This window comes from Dicentrarchus labrax, unplaced genomic scaffold (genome assembly GCF_905237075.1).
Source record: "Dicentrarchus labrax unplaced genomic scaffold, dlabrax2021, whole genome shotgun sequence".
Classification (NCBI taxonomy): domain Eukaryota; kingdom Metazoa; phylum Chordata; class Actinopteri; family Moronidae; genus Dicentrarchus; species Dicentrarchus labrax.
Window position 1 is genome coordinate 29,891,783 of NW_026136713.1, and position 24,255 is coordinate 29,916,037.

At 37.8% G+C, this 24,255-nt stretch overlaps 1 protein-coding gene across 2 annotated transcripts in view; it reads left to right on the plus strand.

The window, feature by feature from the left end:
- Positions 1-24,255, plus strand: part of fstl5 (follistatin-like 5) — a 166,951-nt gene that overhangs the window by 25,900 nt on the left and 116,796 nt on the right. For both annotated transcript variants that reach the window (XM_051419118.1, XM_051419119.1), the window contains exon 3: positions 6,628-6,658. In XM_051419118.1, the coding sequence (XP_051275078.1) occupies positions 6,628-6,658 (31 nt within the window). The remainder of the gene's footprint in view (positions 1-6,627; positions 6,659-24,255) is intronic.

The window sequence follows — 24,255 nt, forward strand, 5'->3', positions numbered from 1 at the left end:
CCTTTTGAACACAAATTATTCACAGAGTTGCTTTCAAAACACGTGGACTGCAGATATCAGCTATTCAAGAGCTTCTCTCTAGCCACAGCTACCCTGGAAATTGTGTGTGTGTTAAGGAAGTAAAGAGATTTAAACTTCAATAGCCAAAAATCCTGCAATATAATCTCAGTCAACTGCAGAGATAGCACTTCTTCCAGGCTGCGATGCTTTATACCAAAAGGAAGAGAGAAGCAAAAGATCCAACGTCCAGCCCTGCCTGGACAGTGTTGGAATTCATTCTTAAAGGACTAGATCACTGTTTTTTTAACCTTATCTCTATGTACAGTTTAGCATTGCACCATTGTTTTGTCAATACAGCAGCTCCAGGTCGTACATTTCCTCGGCTAAGCAGAAGCAAGAAAAAAAGAAGTGTTTCAGATTTCAGTTTTTCACCGTTTCATCTTGTAAAGAGGATGCTTTGAAATCTGGAGGACAAACTGTATCTCTCCTTAGTCTGTGTTTCCCTTTTAGGTGTGAGATATCAGGGATACATATATTGTTTCTATATCAACAAGTGTAACTTATGTAGGCAGAGAAGTGTCCTGGTACCAGGATTTTATTTGAAAGTTTGGTAAATCTGCTGTTAGGAAGAATGGAGTATACCCTGATAAAACAAGGGTACTTTTACGTGTTATGTTTGGTTAGAAATTTGAAAGACAATTGAAAAGTGAAGCTTGTTTAAATCATTCATTGCTGAGCTATATAATATAAAACACCTCAGTTTGTACTGGACTCCAGCAGCTTCCACTGGAAAGTTTATTTTTAATGATTTGGTGTGCCTCTTTAATTTGGCTATATTTATACATACTATTAAACTAAAGCATCATTCCTTGCATTATATTAGCAGCTAAAAACACGTTGGCATTTAAATTCTCAAAGTTAATTGTTAAAACTAGCAGCTTTAGGATTTCAGAAGTAGTTTTCATAGACACTAAGACACAAATGTTAAAGGTAGCACTCCTTGTGTTGACTTTGCAATGCAATTTTCATTTTTTTTCACTTGAAACCTTTCCTGTTGTGCTATAATCTTTTTTCCCTCCCAACACAATCCTAGGTATCGCAGTTTTTACATTATTCTGTTGTACTGAACTCAGAGTGTACGATGTGCTTTTTATTGTAATGCCATGTCATTTGAATAAAGCAGGCACACCTTCTTAAATCACCTTTAGTTCAACCAACAGCATATTTTGAAGGTGGTGTAAATAGGGCTTTTCCTCCTTTTGTATTGAACAGTGTGTTATGTCTTGTAGTGTGTTATGTCTTGTAGTGTATTATCTCTCTTCTAGCTGGTTTTGACTTTTTCTCTCTTTATTGCTCTGGTTTGGAACCAGAGTGACTTTAATAATTAAAGTAATGTATGTCCACATGTAGCGGGAATTTGACAAGAAGCTACAAAAATGATGTATGTGCTTTTCCACTCCAATGAAATTAATGTGCCAGGCGCTGTGATTACACTGCAGAGGAATGTCATTACAGCATCTGCATACCATTACAATTCATCCTGTGAGAGGACAGAGGTAAACTCCACTCATCTATCCGCCTGTCAAAAGAGGCTGTGGAAATTTACAGCCCTTTGGTGAAAAATGGCCGCATTGCAAGCCCTTCTCCAAAATATGTCAACGGCCTTTTTGTTGCTTAGAGAATTTTCTCTGCTGTTGGTTAGATTGCAGAGAGACTCAGGTCATCCACTTGTCAATATAGTTGAGTGAGCAGCGTTAAAGAACAGTTGTTTCAAAATGAGATATCCACAGATTGTGGAAAAGCAATACCAAGTTTCAGAACATGGTTGACAGCTCAAATCGGTAATTTTGTTTGTGCACTTTTAATGGATAGATCGTAGTCAAAGTCTCTAGTTACAAAATTACAGCAATTAAAGTTCAAATAAAAATTCTAATTAAATTCACGTTCATAATTAAAGGGACATGATAGTACAAAAACAATGTTTTTTTTTCTAAATTACATAATTGCATTAATTTCCTTATTTGCACATTCAGAGAAATCTATTGAACCTCCTTTGAGCTCACCACCACAAGCCCTGTTAATGCTATGCCTTTTCCTTTGCTTTGAAGGACAGTGTTTGACAAGGGTAACGGGATCGGATACGACCTTATAAGCTTTCCTCACAAAGACTTCAATCACCAGGAGGCACTCGGCCATAAACAGCTAGTCACATGCTCTACCCATGATTCCCTTGGTATTGTTTCAGAAATTCACTGTGAAATCCTCCACATGGGGTCAGGTATAGGACACATATCCTAGCCACCAGAATCCAGCCATAATTATAATTGATTGTAATCTGAGGGATACCACTCAAAGTGATAGCTAACTGTGGTCAAGCTTATATTATAGATTTTTATTTTAAAAGGTCTTATTTCACCAAAGTTTTTTCACGTTGAGTTTAACTGTAAGAGTGATGGAGAGACTCAATGTGTAATTTGATAAATTTGTGGAAAAGTGGCCACGAGGGACAAAAGCAATTTCTGAGAGTTTGTCGCTCTGACATCAAGCTGTTATGTCAGGACAAACAAAATGGAGGCAAGGACAACTGTGTGCAAAGCCCCATCCATCCAGCACTGGCTTGGCCACATGGCAAATCTAGATTAACAGGGGATAAGAGGGAGAGAGAGACAGAGAGAGGAGGGGTGGGGGTGGGCAAATGAGATTGAGATAAAGAGACAGGGAATGGGAGAAATAACAAGAATAAATCGTAAAAATTCACAAGTAACAGATTTGATCTACGGTAGCTTCAGTTAAAGCTTCAATGGGCAGTGTTTGGCTTAATGTGACTACTGTCAGTATTTTTTCCACCCTCCTCCTCCTCGGCCGGTCAGTTTTAGCCCCAACCCTTGTCACTCATCTTGATGAGCTGTCTACTTTCAAATGGCAGCCAGCCTGAGGCTGAGGTAACCAGCTTCTGTGAAGTCTCCACAGGGGCTGAAGAAGCAGATGCTGTATGGACCCAATCTGCTATAACAATAATAAGATGTCAGTGTCCATGCTGGTGTTAACCTGGGTTAGTTTGTTCTGCTGCATGCTTATCTTTGCTATTCTTTGGCTTGTTACTTATTTTAGTTGATACTCCTAATATATGTAGGTTGGTGTGACTCTGGTAAAGAAGGGAGACGGTTTACAGGGACAACTCCAGTTGGGAACAGGTGCTGGACAAAAACAGCATACAAAGAAAAAGGAGTGGTTGTCAGGTTGATGCCAAAACACTGCACAGTAATACTATGAGGATGGATTTTACAGGCCTAGAAATTATGGGTGCAACAGATCAGAAACCTCTGTCTGGTTTGGCTCGTATCGTGGTGTTGATTCACAGATCAGATCATTTTCCAGATCAGTTAAAAAGAAAAGTCCCGCCCTATATCCCATCAACGCTCAAAGCTGTTGTGTCACAGGTGGGCAGAACTGCTTATATGAACAGAGCTGGGTGTCGAGGGGGAAGACTGCAGATATTTACGAAGTTGGAATAAACATTACAATCTTATAATCGGTTTCTGTAATGACAAGCATGCCGTTTCCACACCACTGAAAATACAATGACAGTCACAGCCTACGGGATTTCACTCAGTGGAGAAAGCGAAAAGAGAAGGCTTTTAAATCTGTCACTCTTCCAATCATTGCACTTCAGAGTAAAAAACAGCATGCATCTGTCTTGTTGACTGCAACTCTGCATCGTGATTTAGGTAATTATTTCTTTAAAAAGTAACAGTGTCACTAAAACTCTTTTTCAAGTTATGATGGTTGAATTTAGTCCACGGTTCACATAAGTACCCAACTGAGGGGGGCAGTCTGTACGGATCACACATCAATTATGATCTGATGCATCACTGAATAAGAATTTAACTTCTTTTTAAATGATTGTGAATTAACTAGTAGGATTACAGTATTTACTTTACAAACTAGTCTACTATGTATATGCACTTCTGTGTCTTTGGTTTGTTGCCAGATGAGCCCGCATTGGCCACAGCTAAAGTTGACAGTTAACATTTTTCCCCAGCCATCTGCATCAGCACCTCTGCTGCCCCAAAACAGTGGTCACTTTGAAGAGAATAGAGGAAGTTTATTGTTAATCAACCATCCGAACTAGGCCTAAAAGATAAATACAGCCTTGCTGATATTGCGTTCTCCTATTCTACTCACTTGTCATATAGCTATTTTAATTTGCCATTACATCTTACAAGTTGAAGTGTACTTGAAAAGTTTATGGTGTGGAGGAGTGAGGGATGTGAGATCTGAAACAGGAGAAGAGAGAGGAAAAGATGGAGGGTGGTATAGGTTGAGGAATGGGGGTTGAGAGATAAAGCCAGAGAGAGAGAGAGAGAGAGTGAGAGAGAGAGAGATGTGGGCGGTCAGCCAGCTAGCTGTGACAGGGGCAGATGAACCACAGGTTGTACAGCTGGGTGCTTCACTGTCCCTAGAGTCTCAGAGCAGTAGAGATGGGCCTGCCAGCGGCTCTGGGGAAATCACTCTCTTCAAACAAATGAAGTGTGAACACTGTCTGCCATATGCAAATAAGCCCCATTTGATATCTTCCCTACCTGTAGTGCAATTCGAAATGTCACCTCCTCCAGAGGGTGGGGAGGATACGAAGAATGTCAGAGAGCCACAGGTGTTTTCAGTGATTTGGGCCTACTGGGTCGCTAGTCAACAATGTTTTGTAAAACATCCAGAAAGATGATATGCAGGGACAGCTTGTTACCAGATCATGATGTTTAAGTTAGTTTTAGTTAGTTAGATTCAGTGTCATCTCAACTTTATCTCAACTGGTTTTCAACAACAAATCGAGTATGCTGATTGTATAGCTGGGTAAATAAAGGCTTTACACAAGGGGGAATATTTCCAGGCTTTAAAGTCATCAAATATGAATTGGTTGTGACTGGTCCTAAGCCTGCCTCTGAAAATGGTAATGTTTGTATTCATTTTAGTCAAAATATCTAATCACAAATGCTGAAAATTAGCTTCTTCCATCTTCTCAAATGTGGCGATACTACAAAAAGATAATTGAGAAAGTAATCAATAAAACTATAGCATTACCCAAAATGCATATATTGCTTTTCTAAAAAAGTGTTATTGAGGCAGTTGTAACATGAATGTCACATGTTCATGATGATTTAGTATCTGTTATTATATATAATAACTTTTCAGCCGCAGTACATAAAAACAGTTGTACTTAACAGCAGCTGGGTTGCCATAGGAAGTCTCAACTTAGGACTTAAAATATTATTATTGCTATATGTTATTGCTCATGTGGGTTTTCTTTCCTCTGGTAAGGGTCTCATTAGCAACATCAGTTATTCATGCAAGTGTACGGACAGAACACAGCTGGTATAGTGCAAAGTAATAACCAAAAAAGTAGTTTGAGCTGAGTTATTCTTGCAGTCAAAATGATTTTTTAACCAGTGAGATCTCTTGGATAGAATTATCCACATATATGTAAAATACGTAAGACGTATCACATACTATTAATTGCAGTATGCAGATTTTCTGTGCAAACCCAGGAATATGTAATCTTCTATTTTCAGTAGGCAGTCAGGGGACACTGTTCATTATTGACTGTAGACCTGTTGCATAATGCATCATCTCCATAACACCACAGTGCTTGAGCTGGTAGAAAGAGAGCCTGAATTTTCTGTACAAGAACGAGAAGGATGAGCTATGCAGATTTCACTGTAGAGAAATCAAATATTTATGCCCCTTTCTTTCGTATTCATGGTTTGTGGAGAGCAGCTACTCAGAATAGTAGTCTTGATAACAGCATTTTCTACAACCATCATCACCATGCATCCTTTAAAGGCAGCTGATTTTATACGTGCACCGACTCAAGGGTTCATGGTTATCTACTCTTTTTAGTCTCTGCACTTTTTCTTTTCTTTTTTTGAGTGGGTCTACTATGTCTTTTTCTGTCAAATACATTCCAGAAATATTTGGGTTTGCTGTAAATGAGGAAACTGAAGTACTAATTTGCTCAAGTGACGCCAGTGAAAAAACATATATGGACATCCAATCTCTTAGAAATTGAAAAGCAAGAAAGAAAGATAACAGGTTCTAAAGGCAATATGTAGCTACTCATTCAAGGAGAAGGCAAAGTAAGAATTAGATAATTAAACAAATCTGAACAACAAACAGCACAACATGAACAAGATCCCTAAAGAACAGGAAAACAATAAGAAATAAAATATCCTTAAAGCACAAGATAAAATCATAAGGGATGTGACTATGGTAACCAGTTGAAAGTTTTACCACTGTAAATGAAAGTGAGGCAAAATGACCACTTAACATTAATGGCACATTGTCTGATTTATGAGTGTATCATTAATTCAAACAGGCACATTGTGTTTGAGTTCTTGCGGTCACTCAGTGAAATCCTTGGACCTGAACATGCATACATTGACGTATGGTCTCAACTGAACACTGAGCCATTTGCAAAGACTTGCTTATTAAGTGGCCTATAGAATACGATTTCTATGGTACGAGCACTCATTCAGCTAAATGAAAACAGCTCTGTGTCATGTTGTTGAAGCTGATGATCTGGTGGTTTATTATAACTGTGATTTCTTTTTCTCTTTGTTCTTGTTCCAACAGGATGGGATCCCTGAGAGCCTGAGGATAAAGGGTGAGTTTCTTTAAATTTCTTATTCCTTCCTCCTCCTTCCTGTCCTGTGAGATGTGATGTATTCAACCAGCCTTGTACATCATACAGGTTAGGTGTAGGATTGTTGTCTGATGGAGGCAACAGAATATGTATACGTGTATGTGCTGTGGGATCTTTTGGGACTATCCATGGTATAAAGGATTTATGTATTCTTTTTTTAATAGAAAGCAACGGAAACAAGCGCCTTAACAAAATCCGAAATCCATTAGGAGCACATCACTCCCTCCCCTCCTCTTTCAACCATTTTTTTTTTTTTTAGCTCAACATGAAGACCTCACCAGATAATCACCTTTTAACACAGTCACCCAACCATGTTCCAGTGCAAACATGTGCTGTGGTGATTTCCTCTGGTTTTCACTTAAGTGGATACTTTAAACTCTGGATGAAAGCAAGTTTGTCACTGTGGAGTTATCCAACCTGACACCTGAATAAATTATAGTCTGTAGAGATACATATTGTTTCATATGTATTCTTATTGTAACATGTATGTGTCATGACAAAGTTTGAACAGACGTTGGAAAACAACATTGTGGTTCAAACCACCTAACACCTCAACATCAATATCGTATTTTAAAGGAGAATCCTCAATTATGCATTGACCAAATCTTGTACGTGTGTGAAACTAGCGGTAGAGGATGTGTCAGCTTCGCCATTGTTAGTGGCCCACAGGGGCGTGAAACAAAGAAAGGGAGTGTGGAAGAGATCAGACCTGAACAATGGTTTTAACATGAAGCTTTGGAGGATAATGCTGTATGTCCACCCTCTCCTGCATGTTTTGTATCAGTTTATATTAGATGCAGTGGAGTTGAAATAAGTTTCAGTGGATGGTAATAGAGGTTTGTGCAATATACTTACATAGCGGTCGACCGTCATATTATTTTTAGGGCCGCTACCGATTAATCAAGGAGACCTGACTAGACACGGTAGTAGTACTGACTAGACTCGACCCCGGACACTAGACTTCTGTAACGCAGACCTATCAATATCCATTCAACTCGATTGATTTTATATTATTGTAAACTTGAATATCTTGGAGCATTTTCCCTAAATGTTGCTTACTTTAAATAATAATCAATAGATATATTAATCTATAATGAAAGCAATAATTATAGCCACTGTAGTTGGCACCATTATCCCCAAGCAGCTTCATCTACCAGTGTGGTACATGGTGGTGTGGCTGCATTAATGCGCTATGGTCCTCTTGCTGTTTGACAGATGCATCTCATCTGTCAACCTGTCACCTTTCTAATGTCTTCTGTGTCTCCTCTAAACAAGAGTCAATGTCAGGCAAAAGGTGGTCCTACTGCCCAACATGTCTGCCACTAAGTGTTTGAAAGGGCCGCTAAATGGACGTCTCCCCATTTTTCTTCACCAGGGAAGGTCGAAGCAGTAATTGTAGAGGGTGCATTACCATAAAGGGCGGCCCCAGCTGTCTGCTGTGATTCACTTTAATGCGCCATGTTCTGTAAGCCGAGAGGGGAGATCTCACTTTGGCTAGTTTTCAGCAAACTCATTTCCAGCCCCGATAACGAGAAGGCAAGCTAACTGTAGGGAAAATCATAAATAATTCAAGCATTCACCCCGTACATTGGAGGCTTCTCATTATTACCCAACTGGGGTCAATTTAGCATTAAAACTTCAATTTTACAAGCTACGTCACCATTTACATTTTGAATAGACATCTAGTGAGCCACAATGAGAGAAGACAGGAGCTGCTGAACGAAGTACAGTGATCCAGTTAATATTTACTAAATTATGCCAAAGAATTCCTGGTGGAGAACAGGTGGAGACTCAGTCTGTGTTTTAAAACTCCTGCAGAATACATTCATTAAAGTGCTGGGCTTCCTTCATCTCCACAACCTAAAGCAATACCACAAGACAAGAAAACTTATAATATTTGCCTGTCTGAGGTTTTAAAAAACTCTCAAAATCAAGACCGGCTGATAGTCTGTTGTATTGTCGAGTGGTGAATTCCCTCTCAGCCTTGTCCTGTAATAAAACATACAGTACATACTTGAAAGCGTTCAATTGTCTGAGACTGTAATATTCCTTGCCCTGTGATAGACTGCCGACCTGTCGAGGGAGTACCCTGCCCAATCTTTCACCTAATGTGTGCTGCAACCCTGAACACGATGAGCAGTTTAGAAAATGGATGGATGTTATATTCCTACATTTAATGTGGATGAGAAAACAAAAAAAAATAATTATAGATCGAGGGATTGCAGCACCCTATAAACTCTAACTGAATGTCAACACGGAAGAGACAAAGACAGAAAAATGCCAGCCGTTTTCCCGGATGCTCTGTAATTGGAGTCCCAGAACGAATGCGTGCCACACTAACCGAGCTTGTTATGCAGACTGCAGCAAGACCTTGGGCTGCCAGTGAAATGCAATTTTATGGAATAAATAGACTGATTTAGCCATATGAAATACCTGATGGAACTTTTTGAGATAATCTTACCCTCCTCATTACATACAAAAAGTGTCAGCGGTGGCAACACTGTTATGAAGAATGACTTTTGCTGGTATGGTGTGCAAACGAGAGACTAACATTATTGCTGTTTACAGACCATGTTCAGTGTAGCAAAGTCCTGTTGTTTCAACAAATGACAAATGTGTTTATGTCATGCTTGTATCAGGTTAAAAGAGCCCTTTTGCAATTTTAGACCCTCGATATTTATTTACAGAAAATATTCAATATTCTTGAACCAAAACAACTATTATAAATTTGAAGCTCAAATTTTAAATGTTTTTTAATAAATTAATCTTTTTTTAGAATAATCTTTACAGGTGTGGTGACACACTAGAAACGGCACATTGCCTATGTCAGGGGACGTTCTTCATAATCTCCTTTGGAGAGATTTTGATCAGGTTTGTCAGGTCACTTGTGTCCAGTGGAAGCTGCCGAAGCAGTCCAACTTCATCACTTCAATAAATAATGCATGTGTGTTGACATTACTATAGCTGATGGCCTTTTCAGTACATATTGTGAGGTGAAACAACTACACAGCACTAGATCCTCTATCATTGTTGCTGTATTGTTTGTTTTAACAGGAATATTATTTATTTTACTTGCCAATAAAAAAAACTAATTCAGTATCCCTTAAGTGCTTTGTTGACATTATTGGCATAAACTTTTAAGCAAAAGCTTTTTTTAACAACTTTTGTTCTGTTCTGTGTTTCAGTTTCACATTTGTCAACCAGATTACGTTGACTGAATCCAGTTCTAAACGCAGTGGATAGTTTGACATTGTTGTAATATATAATGTATTTGCTTTTAACTTTCACCTTCATTTACATGTATAAACATCCTAGAGGTATATTGATATACAACTGTATTTTAGCCAACATTACACATTTAATGAATGAACAATCAATCCATATCACAGCAGTGAAATTTAGTTTATGGTGACAGAGGTATGTTGTTGATGTGTTGAATAAACCTATTATTATTCTTCTTATTATTCTTATTCAATATTCTGTGGTGACATATGAAGGTGTACTGGTTTTCCCTACAGACAGACTGTAATATCAGTCTTAAATAACAATCAAACATCCTACATTATTCCCATTAGTATGGTGCAGCCTTTCAGGTTTGAACTCTGCACAAGAGCAAACATCTTGTTTTGTTGCCTGGCACCAATGTTTATGTTCACCTAATCTATGTTGTCTCCCATTCGTTCATATACTGACATAATACGTTAATTTGTATGCATGGCAGCTGCCTTACCCCCACCAGACCCAAGCCCATATCAGAAGTACATTTGAATAATTCAGAGGCTGCAAACACCAAGCTCTAAATTGTATATTAATTCTAAAATTACACGCCACCCCCTGGGCCCGGGTTACACTTTTAATAACGCGTCACAGCTGTACAGAGGAGCGCTGAATGCGGCGTTGCACTGCACTTTTCCCAGACAGAATTATTTGGAAGACTCCCTGTTGTTCTATCTAACCTTTCACTGTTTTGCCACAATTTAATTTGTAATAGCTTTCATACAGTAAGTCTTAATCAAGTTGGTGTAGTTTCACAGAGTGCAGAGAGAGAAGCAGTTTTTAAAGAGAGGCTGTGGAACTGCACTGCACCATCTGCTTATAAGCACCACTGACATGCTGGGTTGCCGAGTTAAAAAATAAAGAAAAAATGGCCTATAGGATTTTTTCCTTTTGAATTCCCACAGGACTTTCTAGCTAGCTTTACAGGCCACTTATGCTCCTTGACCCACTAAGACATAAGAGGACAGTTGTGTCTGCCCTAAATACTGTACGGTAAAACTCTGTCACCTCCTCAGGGGAGAAAGCTGACTATACCTTTCATGGTCACCCTGCACTTCAAAGAGCATTAGGTTGTGTTTGCACTGCAGGTCTTCGTGCACTGTTTTAAATTGCTGCTCATTAGATTTTTTTTTTTTGTGGATGAGTGTCCAAATCCTTGGATATAGCTCATAAGTTATCTGATAGCAGTATGACCTGACCGATGTCAAAAACACACCCACAAAAAGATTAAAATTACACTGCATTTGGTCATCTAACCATCATTCTCCAAATCTCTTCTGAAGCTAATCCTCCCCTGTGTTTGAAAAACCTTCTAATACGGGCCAGTGTTCTTTAAATAATGCTCAGTTTTTACCTAAAATGGCAAACCAAAAACCATAATTCATACACAGCATGAATATTATGAATTATGTGATAACAGTTGATGAATCTCTGTGTTTAGGACACTAATGAGCTGAGGTATGCTAACCCAAAGTTTTGGAGACAATTTGCAATAAATGACTGATTCTAACTAATTCTAATTCTGTCTCTAAATTTACACTACATTTACTGTAAATGGCTTGTACTTCTATAGTGCAGCTGTGAAGGAACTTTTAAAGAGGTTATGGCAGAGAACATGTATTTTAGAACAGACTAGATTTTTTTGTAAAACAAATCATATAATACCACAAGAACAATGTTTGTTCTTTTATTTGGCTGAAATTAACTTTTAATACATGACATGCAGCAAGGAGTCAGCCTTGGTACATTGGGCACCCTCTCAAAGCCTTTCTCCCAGTGGATATTAATTAGTCCATCAGCTAGTCACAACTGTAACTAATAACATTGATAATGTCTCTATTCGGGTTATTTTTGTCAGTGCAAGGACCCTTAAACAAAACCATTAATAATGTTATGAGGTATATATATACCAGTTTGTTTTCTCCTACTACAAGTAAAAATGTACCTAAGTTAAATTAACTGTCACAATTTCATACCACATACTGACTTAAACTAGGTTTTGTGTGTTCCCAAAGCCTAATTTATATTTAAAAAAAAGGAAGCCCACAGTAGTTTTCAATTGTACCTGCTCAATAACTGCACTCACCTGGTGTCCTCATTCTGGTGTCATTCAGTTCATAATTAGATGGCTAGAATGTAAACTAGCAGGTCTCTGAACCATAATTTGACTACTACTTGAATGTTTCCTGCCTGAGCACAGACTTCTAATGAACTACTACCTATGAGAAATTATTGTTCAAAGAGGTTTTCTTCAAATGCCGATTAAATTAGATGTCTCTGTGGCCCTCACCCCTGGATACACATTTTTAACAGCAAGTTAGCTGTTTGACTGCCTTTGCTCTTTGGTTTAAAGTCAAAAAATCTTTTTGCAGAAACTGAAATGTACATAGGAGGTGTCTGGAACGGTTCCAATGGAAATTAATGGAAGACTGATTTTGTGGACTTGTGTAACTTGTGATTTCTTTGAAAACCAAATGAGCTTCAAACTCAAGTCACGTTATCAGTTCTGATGCTGGAAATTCACTGTTATCCCCAGAAAAAAACCCTTTGGGTGCTTTATGAGAACCATTATTCAGTAATAGCAGTACCATTATTCAACACATTTTCATTCTACGGATTCTGAATCCTGATCACACAAGATTTTTAACTCAGTTGTCTGGCTCCTGGCTTGAGAGAGAGTTATTAATGCTGGTAAACAATGACTAATTGACTGTCTTAGGCCAAAAGAATAATGTTAATGGGCCATACAGTAATAAACTGCTATGGCATGCAATTTATTTTCAGGTCTTTGAATTACTTAATGAACTTGCAAAGAATGTTGAAGTGCTTATTGGAAAATAATAACACACGCAAGGGTAAAAAAGAGAGTGATAGGTGTCATGGCGATCATCAGTACTGCCAAAGGAAGCATAACGTGCTGCACACTTAGCAAGATCAACAATATTACCATCAACACTCATCTTCAGTGTATAAATGACTCCCAGGATGTTGATACCCATAATTTTTGGCAAACCATATCCTGAATATGTAAAATTAAATGGAGTGAGACGAATCTAATTGAGATTCATCAATAATTCTAAGTGATCTTCATGAACCCGCAGTACTTACAGTAGATAATGATGAAGGCTTGGCAATAGCAGTACTTTTTTCTCCATCTGAAGGTCAACGCAATGATCACAGGAAGGAACATTATCTTGAAGGACGGTTCCTGCTTTCAGCCAAGATTACCTTTAATGTACCTTTTTATATGAATGGCAGGACCGCACAAGTGTCCAAACATGACATAACTCCATTGGAGAACCATTCATCCCATTCACATACAACTATTTTGTTTTATTCTACTGTGCTTTACGTCCAAAATAAAAGTGACTTCTTAAATTTTTGTGGCTTCCAATACAAGTATAAATTCTCAGAAGTCTTTATCCCACTTCCTCCAGGAGCTTGACATTAATCGCCTCAAAGCAGTGACAGTCTTAATATCAAAAACAGCATTTGGGGTAAATCTAGGAAGCATGAATACAGCCTATGAGTGAAAACAGCTAAGGTCTTAGTGTCTCTAACACACTCAGATTCCATATTATCTTTCAAAGCTCCTTTTTTGTTGCACTGTTAGTCTCATTGTTCGCACGTAGAAAGATATAAAAAGTCAACTTGACTGACAGTAGACTCTTGTCTTGTTGTATGGTTTTGTTCTCAGCAGGGGTTAAGCTTATCGCTGCAGCTTGGGGAAAAAAACACAACTGCAATTTTTGTTTTCTTCTGTTCTTTCTTGAGCTGAAATCTTAGATGGTCTTTTATGTGAGTTTCATCATGGTAAAAAAAAAAAAATCCCATTTGCTATTGTTTTTTGTCAGACAGGAGGAGCTTTAATCTCTTCTCTATTCAGTTCATAGCCTATGTTTTGGTGACACTGGATTTATTTTTTATTTTTCCGTTTGAAAAAGGCCCCTATTGAGTTTAAACGGTATAACCCTTGGAAGGCTATATAACCAAAGCCTTGATCCCTCCCTTCAGTTTTTCAACCTGGGACAGAGAAAGAAAGAACTATGAGAATTATTACAAAATAAGATATCCATTACTTTAAAACAGGTATAAATGAACGGGTAAAAAGAATGCCTACTACAGGTATAAATTAACGGGTATGTTGAATCAAATGAATCGTTCCTCTTCTGAAATTACTTCAAAATATTGGTCAAAGGAGGTTATTGCTCCAGGGAACGAAGATTACAGGTGTCCATCAAAGCCATCATGAACAGAAGAAGAAATTTCAAACTATAAATTGTAGTAAAGTAAAATGTGTATTTGCTTTGATTTCCCTTGAGCATTCAACCATATATAGCTATCTGTTTCTTCCTCTAAATCTCATCTTCACCAGACATCCTTGCCGTAAACACACCTTAAACTGACGCTTACCCCGATTTAATCTATCTAAAAATTCTGAATTCTAACTCTGAAACCAACTAAAGAAAATTCTGAAACTTAATTATTCTTTAAAGTCGTATTACTTTGCGAGAGATTCCTCATCTTTGTATCATAATATTTGATACTTAAAAATAGACATCCTTACAATTATACCACACTACTATAAAAGAGGAAGCTAACCCACAAATATAAGATATGGCAAGAGAAACTACTCGGCTTTCTGCTGTTTGCCTACCAACCAGACAGCTCACTGTAATGTGAAGTAGTAATGGGAGCAGCGTAGGGTGCTTACAATTAGCCTGCAATCTCTGATAAATGGGGTTGTTGGTGGAAACGCTCTCAGTGCTGCATCCTGATGTGGACAGAATAAGAGAGAGGAGCCGGGCCCACGTTCAGTCATTAGGTAAGGGAATAAAATGGGACGGAAAGTTGCCAAGTGGCTGCCAGGTGCTCTCATATTCACTCTCTAGCACATGCACTCAGCCAGGGACCAGCACACATACCCGCTGTAAGAGGGTGGAAGTAATACATTTCTTTTAGTCTTTTTACTGCAATTTTTGTGTTCTTTTTTTCGACAATGACTCAAGTATTTCACATGGCTACATTTTACAACATGTCCATGACAGTAGTGTTGCCTTTACATGGGCTTTGCAAAGATTGAATACATGTAAATATTGTAGCATCCGCTGAAGCACATGTAAGTGTTGAGTTCAGTCAGTCTAACAGTGTATTGTAAAATCTGAAAGGAGAAAGTAACAAGTATAGTAACTCAATAAAAGCAGGTGCATTAGAGTGATGGATATGCAGTGTAGATTTTATTCCATTAGCTGATGTCTCTGCCACATTGTGTCTTCTACAGCTTAAAAGTAATAACGCATATCAAGTAGCTGAGCAGTGGGATGTACAAAATTATTAAATCAAAAATGGAAATTGTATTTTACTTGCTCATATAGGGATATTGTAGAGAGATTAGAGTTTATCTTTACATTTAAGTAAACAAGTCTTCATACCTTTCTTAAAGGGGTACACTGAATGATCTTATTACATTTGAATCTTTTTGTTCCCTTATTGAATATAATTAGGTTAAGCTTTTGTAAGTTCGTAAGTAACTAAAGTTATAAATAACACTCAAATATTTAATTAGCATCTGTAATCACATTTTGGCTGAGAAGGCAGAAACACTACAGTGATGACAGGCAGCCTAATAATCTTCACAACCTGTAGATACAATCTGAAAAGGGATGAGCCGCATAAGATGAGATATTGTGATTAAATGTATCTAACACTTTGGAATAGCACCGCCGTTTTCTCAAAAAGCTACAGTGCTTGAAAATTATTCTGGAGATCACAATGTAAAACTATTAAGTTAATAAGCTTAAAATATTGATATGATAACAGTTTAAGTGGAAGATGGCTATGAGTTCATTGTTTTACAAGAGCAGTGTTGGCAAGCAAAGTTGGGATGCTACCAGGACAGAGAATATCAGCAGGCTCATGACATAAATAGTGACCGTGTATATTCTCCTGGTTAACTTTGTGGAAGGAGGGGCCTTCCACGAGCTGATGGCGTTTGTTGAGCTGCAGTACAAGCCATCATTATGGCGAACAACAATTACAAGAGTTGAGAAGATGTATGTGTGAAATTGAGAGCGGATCTGCAAAGTGCCGAACCAAATTAACTGTTTAGTTATAGCCTACGGGCCAAGGTGGCTGCAAATGAAAAAGTAAACCAGCCGCAGCTCTTCACCCAGCCAAATTGTTTGATTATTGAAATAAATGCAACATCTTGATGATTGCTGATATGTTTTTTTCTTCATGTTTGCTAATCTCTACAGTCTGTGCAGCACAGAAAGGTAGGATAACCCTAACACCCTGATCTGGTTAAAGTAAAGTTTTGATAACTTTAGAGAAACTACATGTTTGCCAAAGTAATCCTAACCTACTGTAAGGTCCACTTACTAGCTTGAACCATCTCTCATAGTCCTATAGTTCTTATTTATTATGGAGTCACGTCAGTGTGTCACCAGGTGACCTTAACATGAATAAAGTTAGGGGAAGATAATATTAATGACTAGAAGAACCTAACATTTTGTGATTTAATAATTCTGATAGGCTCTGAATGCTATTTAAAGCGAATCATGGATTTTCTTCAGCTTGGTTGGTGTGTAGCTATTTTCGTTGTACCGTGCTTGCTACTACTTTGCATTTAGTTGTCTGTAATATACACTACATATGCACACACCTTGCTCAACAGGATAATCTCCACAAATGAACATTTTCAGCATATTTGAACCACACATACAATTAGTATAAAAAGAAAAATAACACACTGCATCAGAAATCACAGTTGAGAGATTAATGGATGTAATTTATGTCCCAGAACAAAGTGTTTACATAAAAAAACAGACCTTATTTTCTGCATTAATTCAAAACCTTGTGGGGAAAACAAAGACATGATGTTTTCATTCATTTTCCTGGTGGATCAGTGTCAATGGAGCCTAATTAATTCACTGTGATTCAAAGTTGCAAAACAATAAAATATAAAAAAAAGTCCACAGTGGGGAGGGGGTATTTTTAATAGGCACTGTAGAGAACAGCCATAGTGTGGCTATTAATATCTTTGTGAACCACTGACAAGCTGAAGAATATTCCACATGCTGTTTATTCATATAGTTTTAATTTGTATTTAAACTATGTCCTTTGTACTCTACAAAGTGGTTTTTGATGAATGTGTCAGACAGCATTTTATGAATAAATTGTACGTGACTCGATTCGGTTTTTCTTTAGATTTCACAAACACCCAACACAGTCAATCCATGTGCTGTCAGCTGTATTTGTAGAGAGCTACATGATGGATGTTCAGTAGTAAACACTCCTCCATCCCATATCTGCCTCCTATACCTGCACTGAAAATGTTCCTGTCTTGTTTAAAAATGTAATACATTCCCCCTTGCTGTGTTTCTTTATCTAACACCTTTCTATCGAACGTGATCATTTGAGGCACACAGGAGTATTTTTTGCTGTTACTCTTGTCAGCACGTTTTGGCTTTGACCCTTGCACTTTTTACAGTGGCCCCTTTTACTGTTAAAGAGGAAATTGCATTTCACTGTTCCGTCATCTCGTATAAGAGGTAAATGTCTAAACTGTGAATGCAAATGCTGTCTCTTCACCGTGAGTGTTACATTTTTTAGTTAGAAGTTAGAAGAAGTAGAAACGCAGAGTAAGGCTGGCAAGGTTCCAAATCAGCAGGTTGCAGAGCTCAGTTTTCATTAAAAAGGAATAGGCCTTCCCCTTTTATTAGTGATACCAAGGATTTGTCCTCTGTTCACATACAGTTAGACTAGATTGAACTCATCAAACGAAACAAAATTGGCAAAAGGAAAAACAGGGACATGCAAATTAGAAACAAAACAGTCCAACCACGTTACAGTATGAAACTAGATTTAAAATAATTGTATATGTTTCATATGACAGTTACATGGTGAGTTGTTATTGCCTAAAAAACTGTGAACTTAGTAGATATAAGACATGGCATGACACACTTGTGCTTTGCATTTCAAAGGAAGGACTATGGAACGTACTCATTGAGGTGGAAGGGAAGTCATCAATGTTTTAAACATAGTGGATTATTCAGCTCCAAAGGGTTGAAAAAGCTCTTATGCCTCAAATAGCTTCACATAAAATGTTCACGAGTTGTTTATGCCACCAGGAGTAAAAATGTTGTCACAGTGCGGCAACTAGCATACGATGGGGTAAGGAGAGGAAGTTCATTTCAGCAGGCGATAAGACAACACCTTCGTACAATTGCTGATGGATACAGGTCTTTCAGCAGAACTACACTCTGAGGGCAGAAATGAGTCTTTGATATGACGTGTGAAGGCTGAAGATAACTGTCTGACACGTATTACCATTGTTTGCCAAGAATACTTCCGGTTAAGATGCTGCATATATCTCCATATTTCAAATCTGAGGAGCTTTCTAAATTGACAACTGAGTGTGAAACAGTGAGAATTATGCACATTTACACTCACAGCTTAAGCTGTGCATATCTTCCATGAGACACAGGAGCTGTACAGTTTTAAATGCAATGGTAAACCATCAAGTAGCCTCTGAAATTAAAATGTGGAATTCAGAAACATTGCTCCAAGCCTAATTTTAGTTATAGAGGTCATCCTTTGGCAGTGCAGTTGTTTTTGGGCACAACATTGAATTGATAGCCCAAGGATAAATACACAGAGCCAAACAAAACTAAACAAAATTTTTATTTTGTATTTTTATTGTATACTGTTGTAGTACCCTCAAATTATGCAATTTGCTGTGTTTTTGAGTGACACATCTTTTATAGCAGGGTTGTCTCCTCATTCAGAATGCTGTCTGATTGTTAAACGTTTGTTGAAGTGTCTCTAGGCAAAACTAAACCACTATTTGTTACCTTATTGCAAGTCTAAAATGAAATGTACATGGCTGTGCATACCTACAACTCAACCTGGCTGAAATGAATCGTGCTTCGGGCCATTAAATTGCTTTTTCCATAAATATGTCACAAATAATTTATTGTCAACAAATTGGTGACATTCAGGAGCTTGCTGTTCCTTACTAATGGTCACAGTTTAATTCAGTCATTGTTGGAGAAAACCCTGCATAATTTGCAGATTGAATGACACCATATCCATAGACGTAAATACATTAAACTTTTTGTTTGCTTGACAACAGGTCGGCTAAAAATACACTTAACTGCTCCTGCTATTGTAGATACTTGTGTATTCCACTATCAGCAGCTATCCACACAGCCTTGCATACCAGCAGAACGTCTGCTGAGACTTTCAAAGGAGTTAATTGAGCAAAGTGTCAGCTAGAGTGAGGGAATGTGACATTGTTTATGTGCCATGTAAAGTTTTAGCATTGTTTTAGTAGTAGTTTATTCTGATTTGCATCCCCTTGTTCTCGTTCATGGGCCTTGTGGGCCAGCTTAACTCAGTGCACCGAGTGAGCTTAGAGCCTCTGACTGTTGTTTACCACACTCTGCTCTCTCCCCCAGGACTCAGAGCTGCTGTAATGGAAAACATCAGATGGGTACAGTACCAGACGAACGTTCTTAGTTCACGAAGAGAAGAAGAAGACAGAAATAGGAAATTCAGTTTAGCTTGTTGAACAGGGGATGCATGTCCAAGAGTGAATGTGCTTCAAAACATTGGGGCACATTGCTTAAGGTTGTGAGCATTTAGACTAGAGATGTCAGAAGGCAGCTCAAATGGCTTTACAAAGAGAGCAGGTTGTTACACATTTGTGGAGGGCAGTTTCCGTTTTATTGCTTTGTGTTTGTTCCCATGTTTGCCTTTTTCTAAGAAGCTTTGATCCATATGCAATGACAATCTGATCATGTTAGCCATGTTCCAGTGTGTCCGTTATCCTTTTACACGGTGTTCACCTCATTATGCATGCATCAGAGGATGATGCCCTTCAAACGATGCACACGGAAGTTACATGTGTCAGGACCTTGGTGTTGCCTACATGCTCTGACTAAAGGTTAACATTTTTCCTGCACAGAGCGTTGAGACATTTAATACATTTATTTCGCATCTTAAAGGTGTTCTACACACCAAAAGATTTAGCTGATTTGTTACTGTTATTAAAGAACTTCATCAAACAAGGTTATAGATTTAACACGTTAGATTTAGAATTTACTGTAGTAATGTAAGTGTTGAATAAAGGTTTTGCAGTTCTAATCCGAGTAGTTTACTTTAGTTTAAAATGTCAGCAAGTCTGTTTTTACATAATCTAGGTGATTGTCTATTGTCAAGTGTCAAGATGTCAAGAATCAAGTAAATGATGGACAGCTGATGAACAGAGTTGTCGGAAGTTGTTTTCAGTCTGTGCAGCTTATGCTTGCTCAAGAAGCTACAGTGAGGAGCCGTCAAATGAATCATAGTTCATGCTAACTCAGCTTATTTAGGTGTCATCAGTCATCAAAACATTGTCAGAAGGGTTTGACCAATATGTGTTTGTTCAGGGCCGATTCTGATACTGATTATCAGCGATCAAGGAGACTGATACCGATATTTGGAACCGATATGCATTTCCTTAAAGAACAAACAACTGTTCTATTTATTACAGCAATACAGCCTTGGAAAGCCTTTAGTTGCTTTCAGTTATTTAAATGTTATATATTAACAACGTGATAGCAGCAATGACTCAGCTACCATGTGAGCCACCAGGGAACCCCAAAGAAGTGCATTTTTAAATGAATTTATGTATCAGTGATCGGATAAAAAACAAACAAAAAACAATTACAATAATCGGAAAGATCAGATCAGATCAGATATCAGGTGATAATTAGTCGATCCTTAAAAGTCACACGTGACTTACTATGAAAGCTGTAGAGGTAGACGTGTTAACTGGTTTTCTACAGTTCACTATGCGCTGTATCAGCACCGGAGCTCCAAACCAACTGCAAATAAAGCACAGACACAACCACAGTTACACATTATACAGCCTCTATGCTTGACTCAAACTTCTAAACTTAAATTATAGTCCTTCAGAATTAATGTTACCCATTACTCTGATAACAACACCCTGGTAAACAATAAATTCATTGAATTCAGTGTCCCGTGTCAAACTTCTGTAGCTATCATATGTCGTCAAGGCTTTTGTCATATGGAAGTGGGCATGGTGTTTGATTGACATTTTGGGCAGAAGCAACAGTAATGGCTTGCTGTAGAAGATAAATGTCAGTTGGGTATTGTGAATGATGAATAGTAGACAGTAACACAGCCCAGTGGATTATCAGAGCAACACTGTTTCAAATAAAATGTCAATCAAGTTTATCAAATCAACAATGTATAACTCTATTCTATTCCATTATTATTAAACTGTAGGCATTATCATCACTTCATTTTCTTTCCAACTATTTCTTACTCCAACCCTTGAGGCCACTTTTCTTAATTGATAGATGGCGATTTTGTGTTGTGAATGATGAATGTAAGACAGGGGAACTAATGAAACGTGGCTCTGTTTTTATCATATTACGACTGTTTAATCAAATCAGCTTTAAATTAATCAAATCTTTTCATTTATCACTCCATTTTTCATCTCACATCTTTTTTACCCATCTATTTTTTAATTCACATGCATTTTTATCTCCTCCGTACTTCCACCACTTATAAATTCCCTACAGTTTGTCATTATTATGATAACTGGCCAATTATGCAGCTGTTACCAGTAAATATTTGTCTGAATGTCATGATTGTGTGAAGTAGGCCATCATTGCAATATCCTAATAATAAATATATTAATAACAAATGATACTGTATAAACCTGTATAAATAGGATACATTATTGAAAATATTTGGTCCAGTTGACCTAGATCTGCTTTTTTAGATTCTCATTTAATAATGGGTAAAAATTCTCTCTTGTAGGTAGCAGAACTACACAACTTCACATCCTGTGACATCATCATCAATTCATGTACTGTATTGTATCATAACACGCTTTCTGTAATATATCATACTGTTTTGTGTCGTCTGGCTGTGCCGAAGTGTCCTTCAGCAGTACACTGAATTACATTGCCTCCAGCCCTACCGTGAACTTTTCTCCTAGATGGTGCACAGTTACAGTTCAAAATCGTCATAACAACCCCCAGGCTCACATTGAACACTGAGCATCATGTATTTCTGTCCATGCTCTGAAAAAGTAAGAGGTCATCAATAAATGAATGGCTGTGGCCAATCCCTCATTTGTCTCTGATGTCAGCTGATGACCAGACTGTGGGATGTGCATACTGATAACAAATGACTGTGCCCTTCGCTGACCCTGCTGGTGGCAGAGGATGCCTGGCTGTGCGACACAAATTCACTAAATAATCATTATGCCAGGGCACCGCGGGGATTTAATAAACTAGCAAATTGACTGACTCCAATCAGGTCACAGTGTACACACTTGTATCTCGTCTAAATCCTCTGTGACGGCTAGAGGATAATGCAGGACTGTGTGTGGGGAAATGTTAGGGATGTGAATGAGGCTTACCACTTAACAAGTCAGTTTGTTTACCCTATCGTACAACTGCTAAAACCTAGCTTAGATATTCATGAACATGTTTTAATTGAAAGTCACTTATCTCTCAAAAGTGACATTTCAGGATTTAATATTGAAATTTCATTTGTCAGTGGTGCACAGCAAGCTTCGAAATTATACAATAAGTCTCTACTCTTATCAACTTAAAACGATTATATTAACCTACTTGAAAATCAAAATCCTTCATTTATGTGGCTTTTTGCTGGTTGCAGGATTATACAAGAAATTAAATAGAGAAATTGACGGTATAAATAGCGCAACAGTAACAAGTGTTTCCTTTTGGAATTTGGTTTTTAAGGCGGACTGTAATACTAACTTCACAATGTGTAAATTAAGAAGCAAAGCCATTTCTCTAATGCATTGCTATAACTATTTGCTTATGCATATCTGTGAACACTGGGTGATCACTTTGCTTTTTTGATGAGTTTATATATCAGGAGACCATTCTGCTAAAAGGCAAATGCATCATAGATTGTAATTAATGCAGTGAAGCATCACTCTCTAGTCAATATTTATTGGCCAGTGGTGAAACACAAATTGTGTGCAACGTGAGAGTAAAGTTTGTAGATTCCAGTCTGTATGCTTCTCAGTTAAGTTCTTTTCTTTTTTCGTGACAGTTTTATAGTTCAGTTGGACACTCTTATCTAGAATAAATGCAGTGCAACAAATTACGGTCCTGTGCACCTAATCTGCATTGCATCTTTGCGTTGCATGAGGAACATTCTCATTTTGTTTCATATATGTATTATGACATTATTCAGCACTGAAGGAGTTTGGTGAAGATGGCTGAGTGTAGAAAGTACATGACACCAAAGACTAGGTTTCCCAAGCCATGAATACATTTTGATGAATAAATAACAGCCATCATAGTGCTAGCTTTTTAAGCATTTATGGCTTAACATGTTTGCAAACAGTCTTAATATCCTAATAGCCTAATTACACATCAAGCATAAACAGAGCAACATTATCATTCCATCTGGAGGCATGTTTCTTGCCACTTGATGAATGTAAGCCCAGCTTTGTTTTTGTCTTCAGCAACTCTGGAGAAAACTATCCTGGGTATGGCTTAAATGTATTATCTCCTACAACAGCTTGTCGCTGACTTAATCTGTCTGCCATTTAGCACTGGGAAGGTGGCATACAATGTGTTTATCAGTGTATTTTGCTGGACACAGGTAAAACTGAGTTATACTGTAAATGTACAAGTCTCAAAACAAAAAATGGCCCAACAATATCAAAAAGCTTTCTAAAGCTGCAGAGGTGGTTGAGGATCCTCCGTGGTTGATGATTTGGCACTAATAGCAACCCCTTTCACATTACACATTTGATTTATGTCAACAATATCAAAACTGATATTAATTCATGCAAATGTAAGGTAGCATAAGGAGCCCACAAAAGATTATTTAAAATAAATAATAAAAAATCTTGCCCCCACAGGTTATTTTGTGTGCCAGACATTAACTTGAGAGATAGAAAATATCATCTTTCTGAACTTAAGAGGCTCCAGAGTAAGGTTTTGAACATGGTTGATTAAAATTTGGCAAAAGATGAAAACTTAACTCACATTGCGACATGTCTTTGCTGATGTTAGGGATTCTAGCCAACCACAATTAGTTCAGGCCAAACTTATGACACCCTGATCTCTCCCTCTGTGTAATCCTTTCATAACGATAAAACATATGGTGGCTACTTAATATGCATTAGGCGTGTTATTTGATTTTATATTGTGTTCATTGCAAAGATTTCATGAGGCTGTTTGCTGTGGGGCTGTGTCAGAGCTTTTATTCAT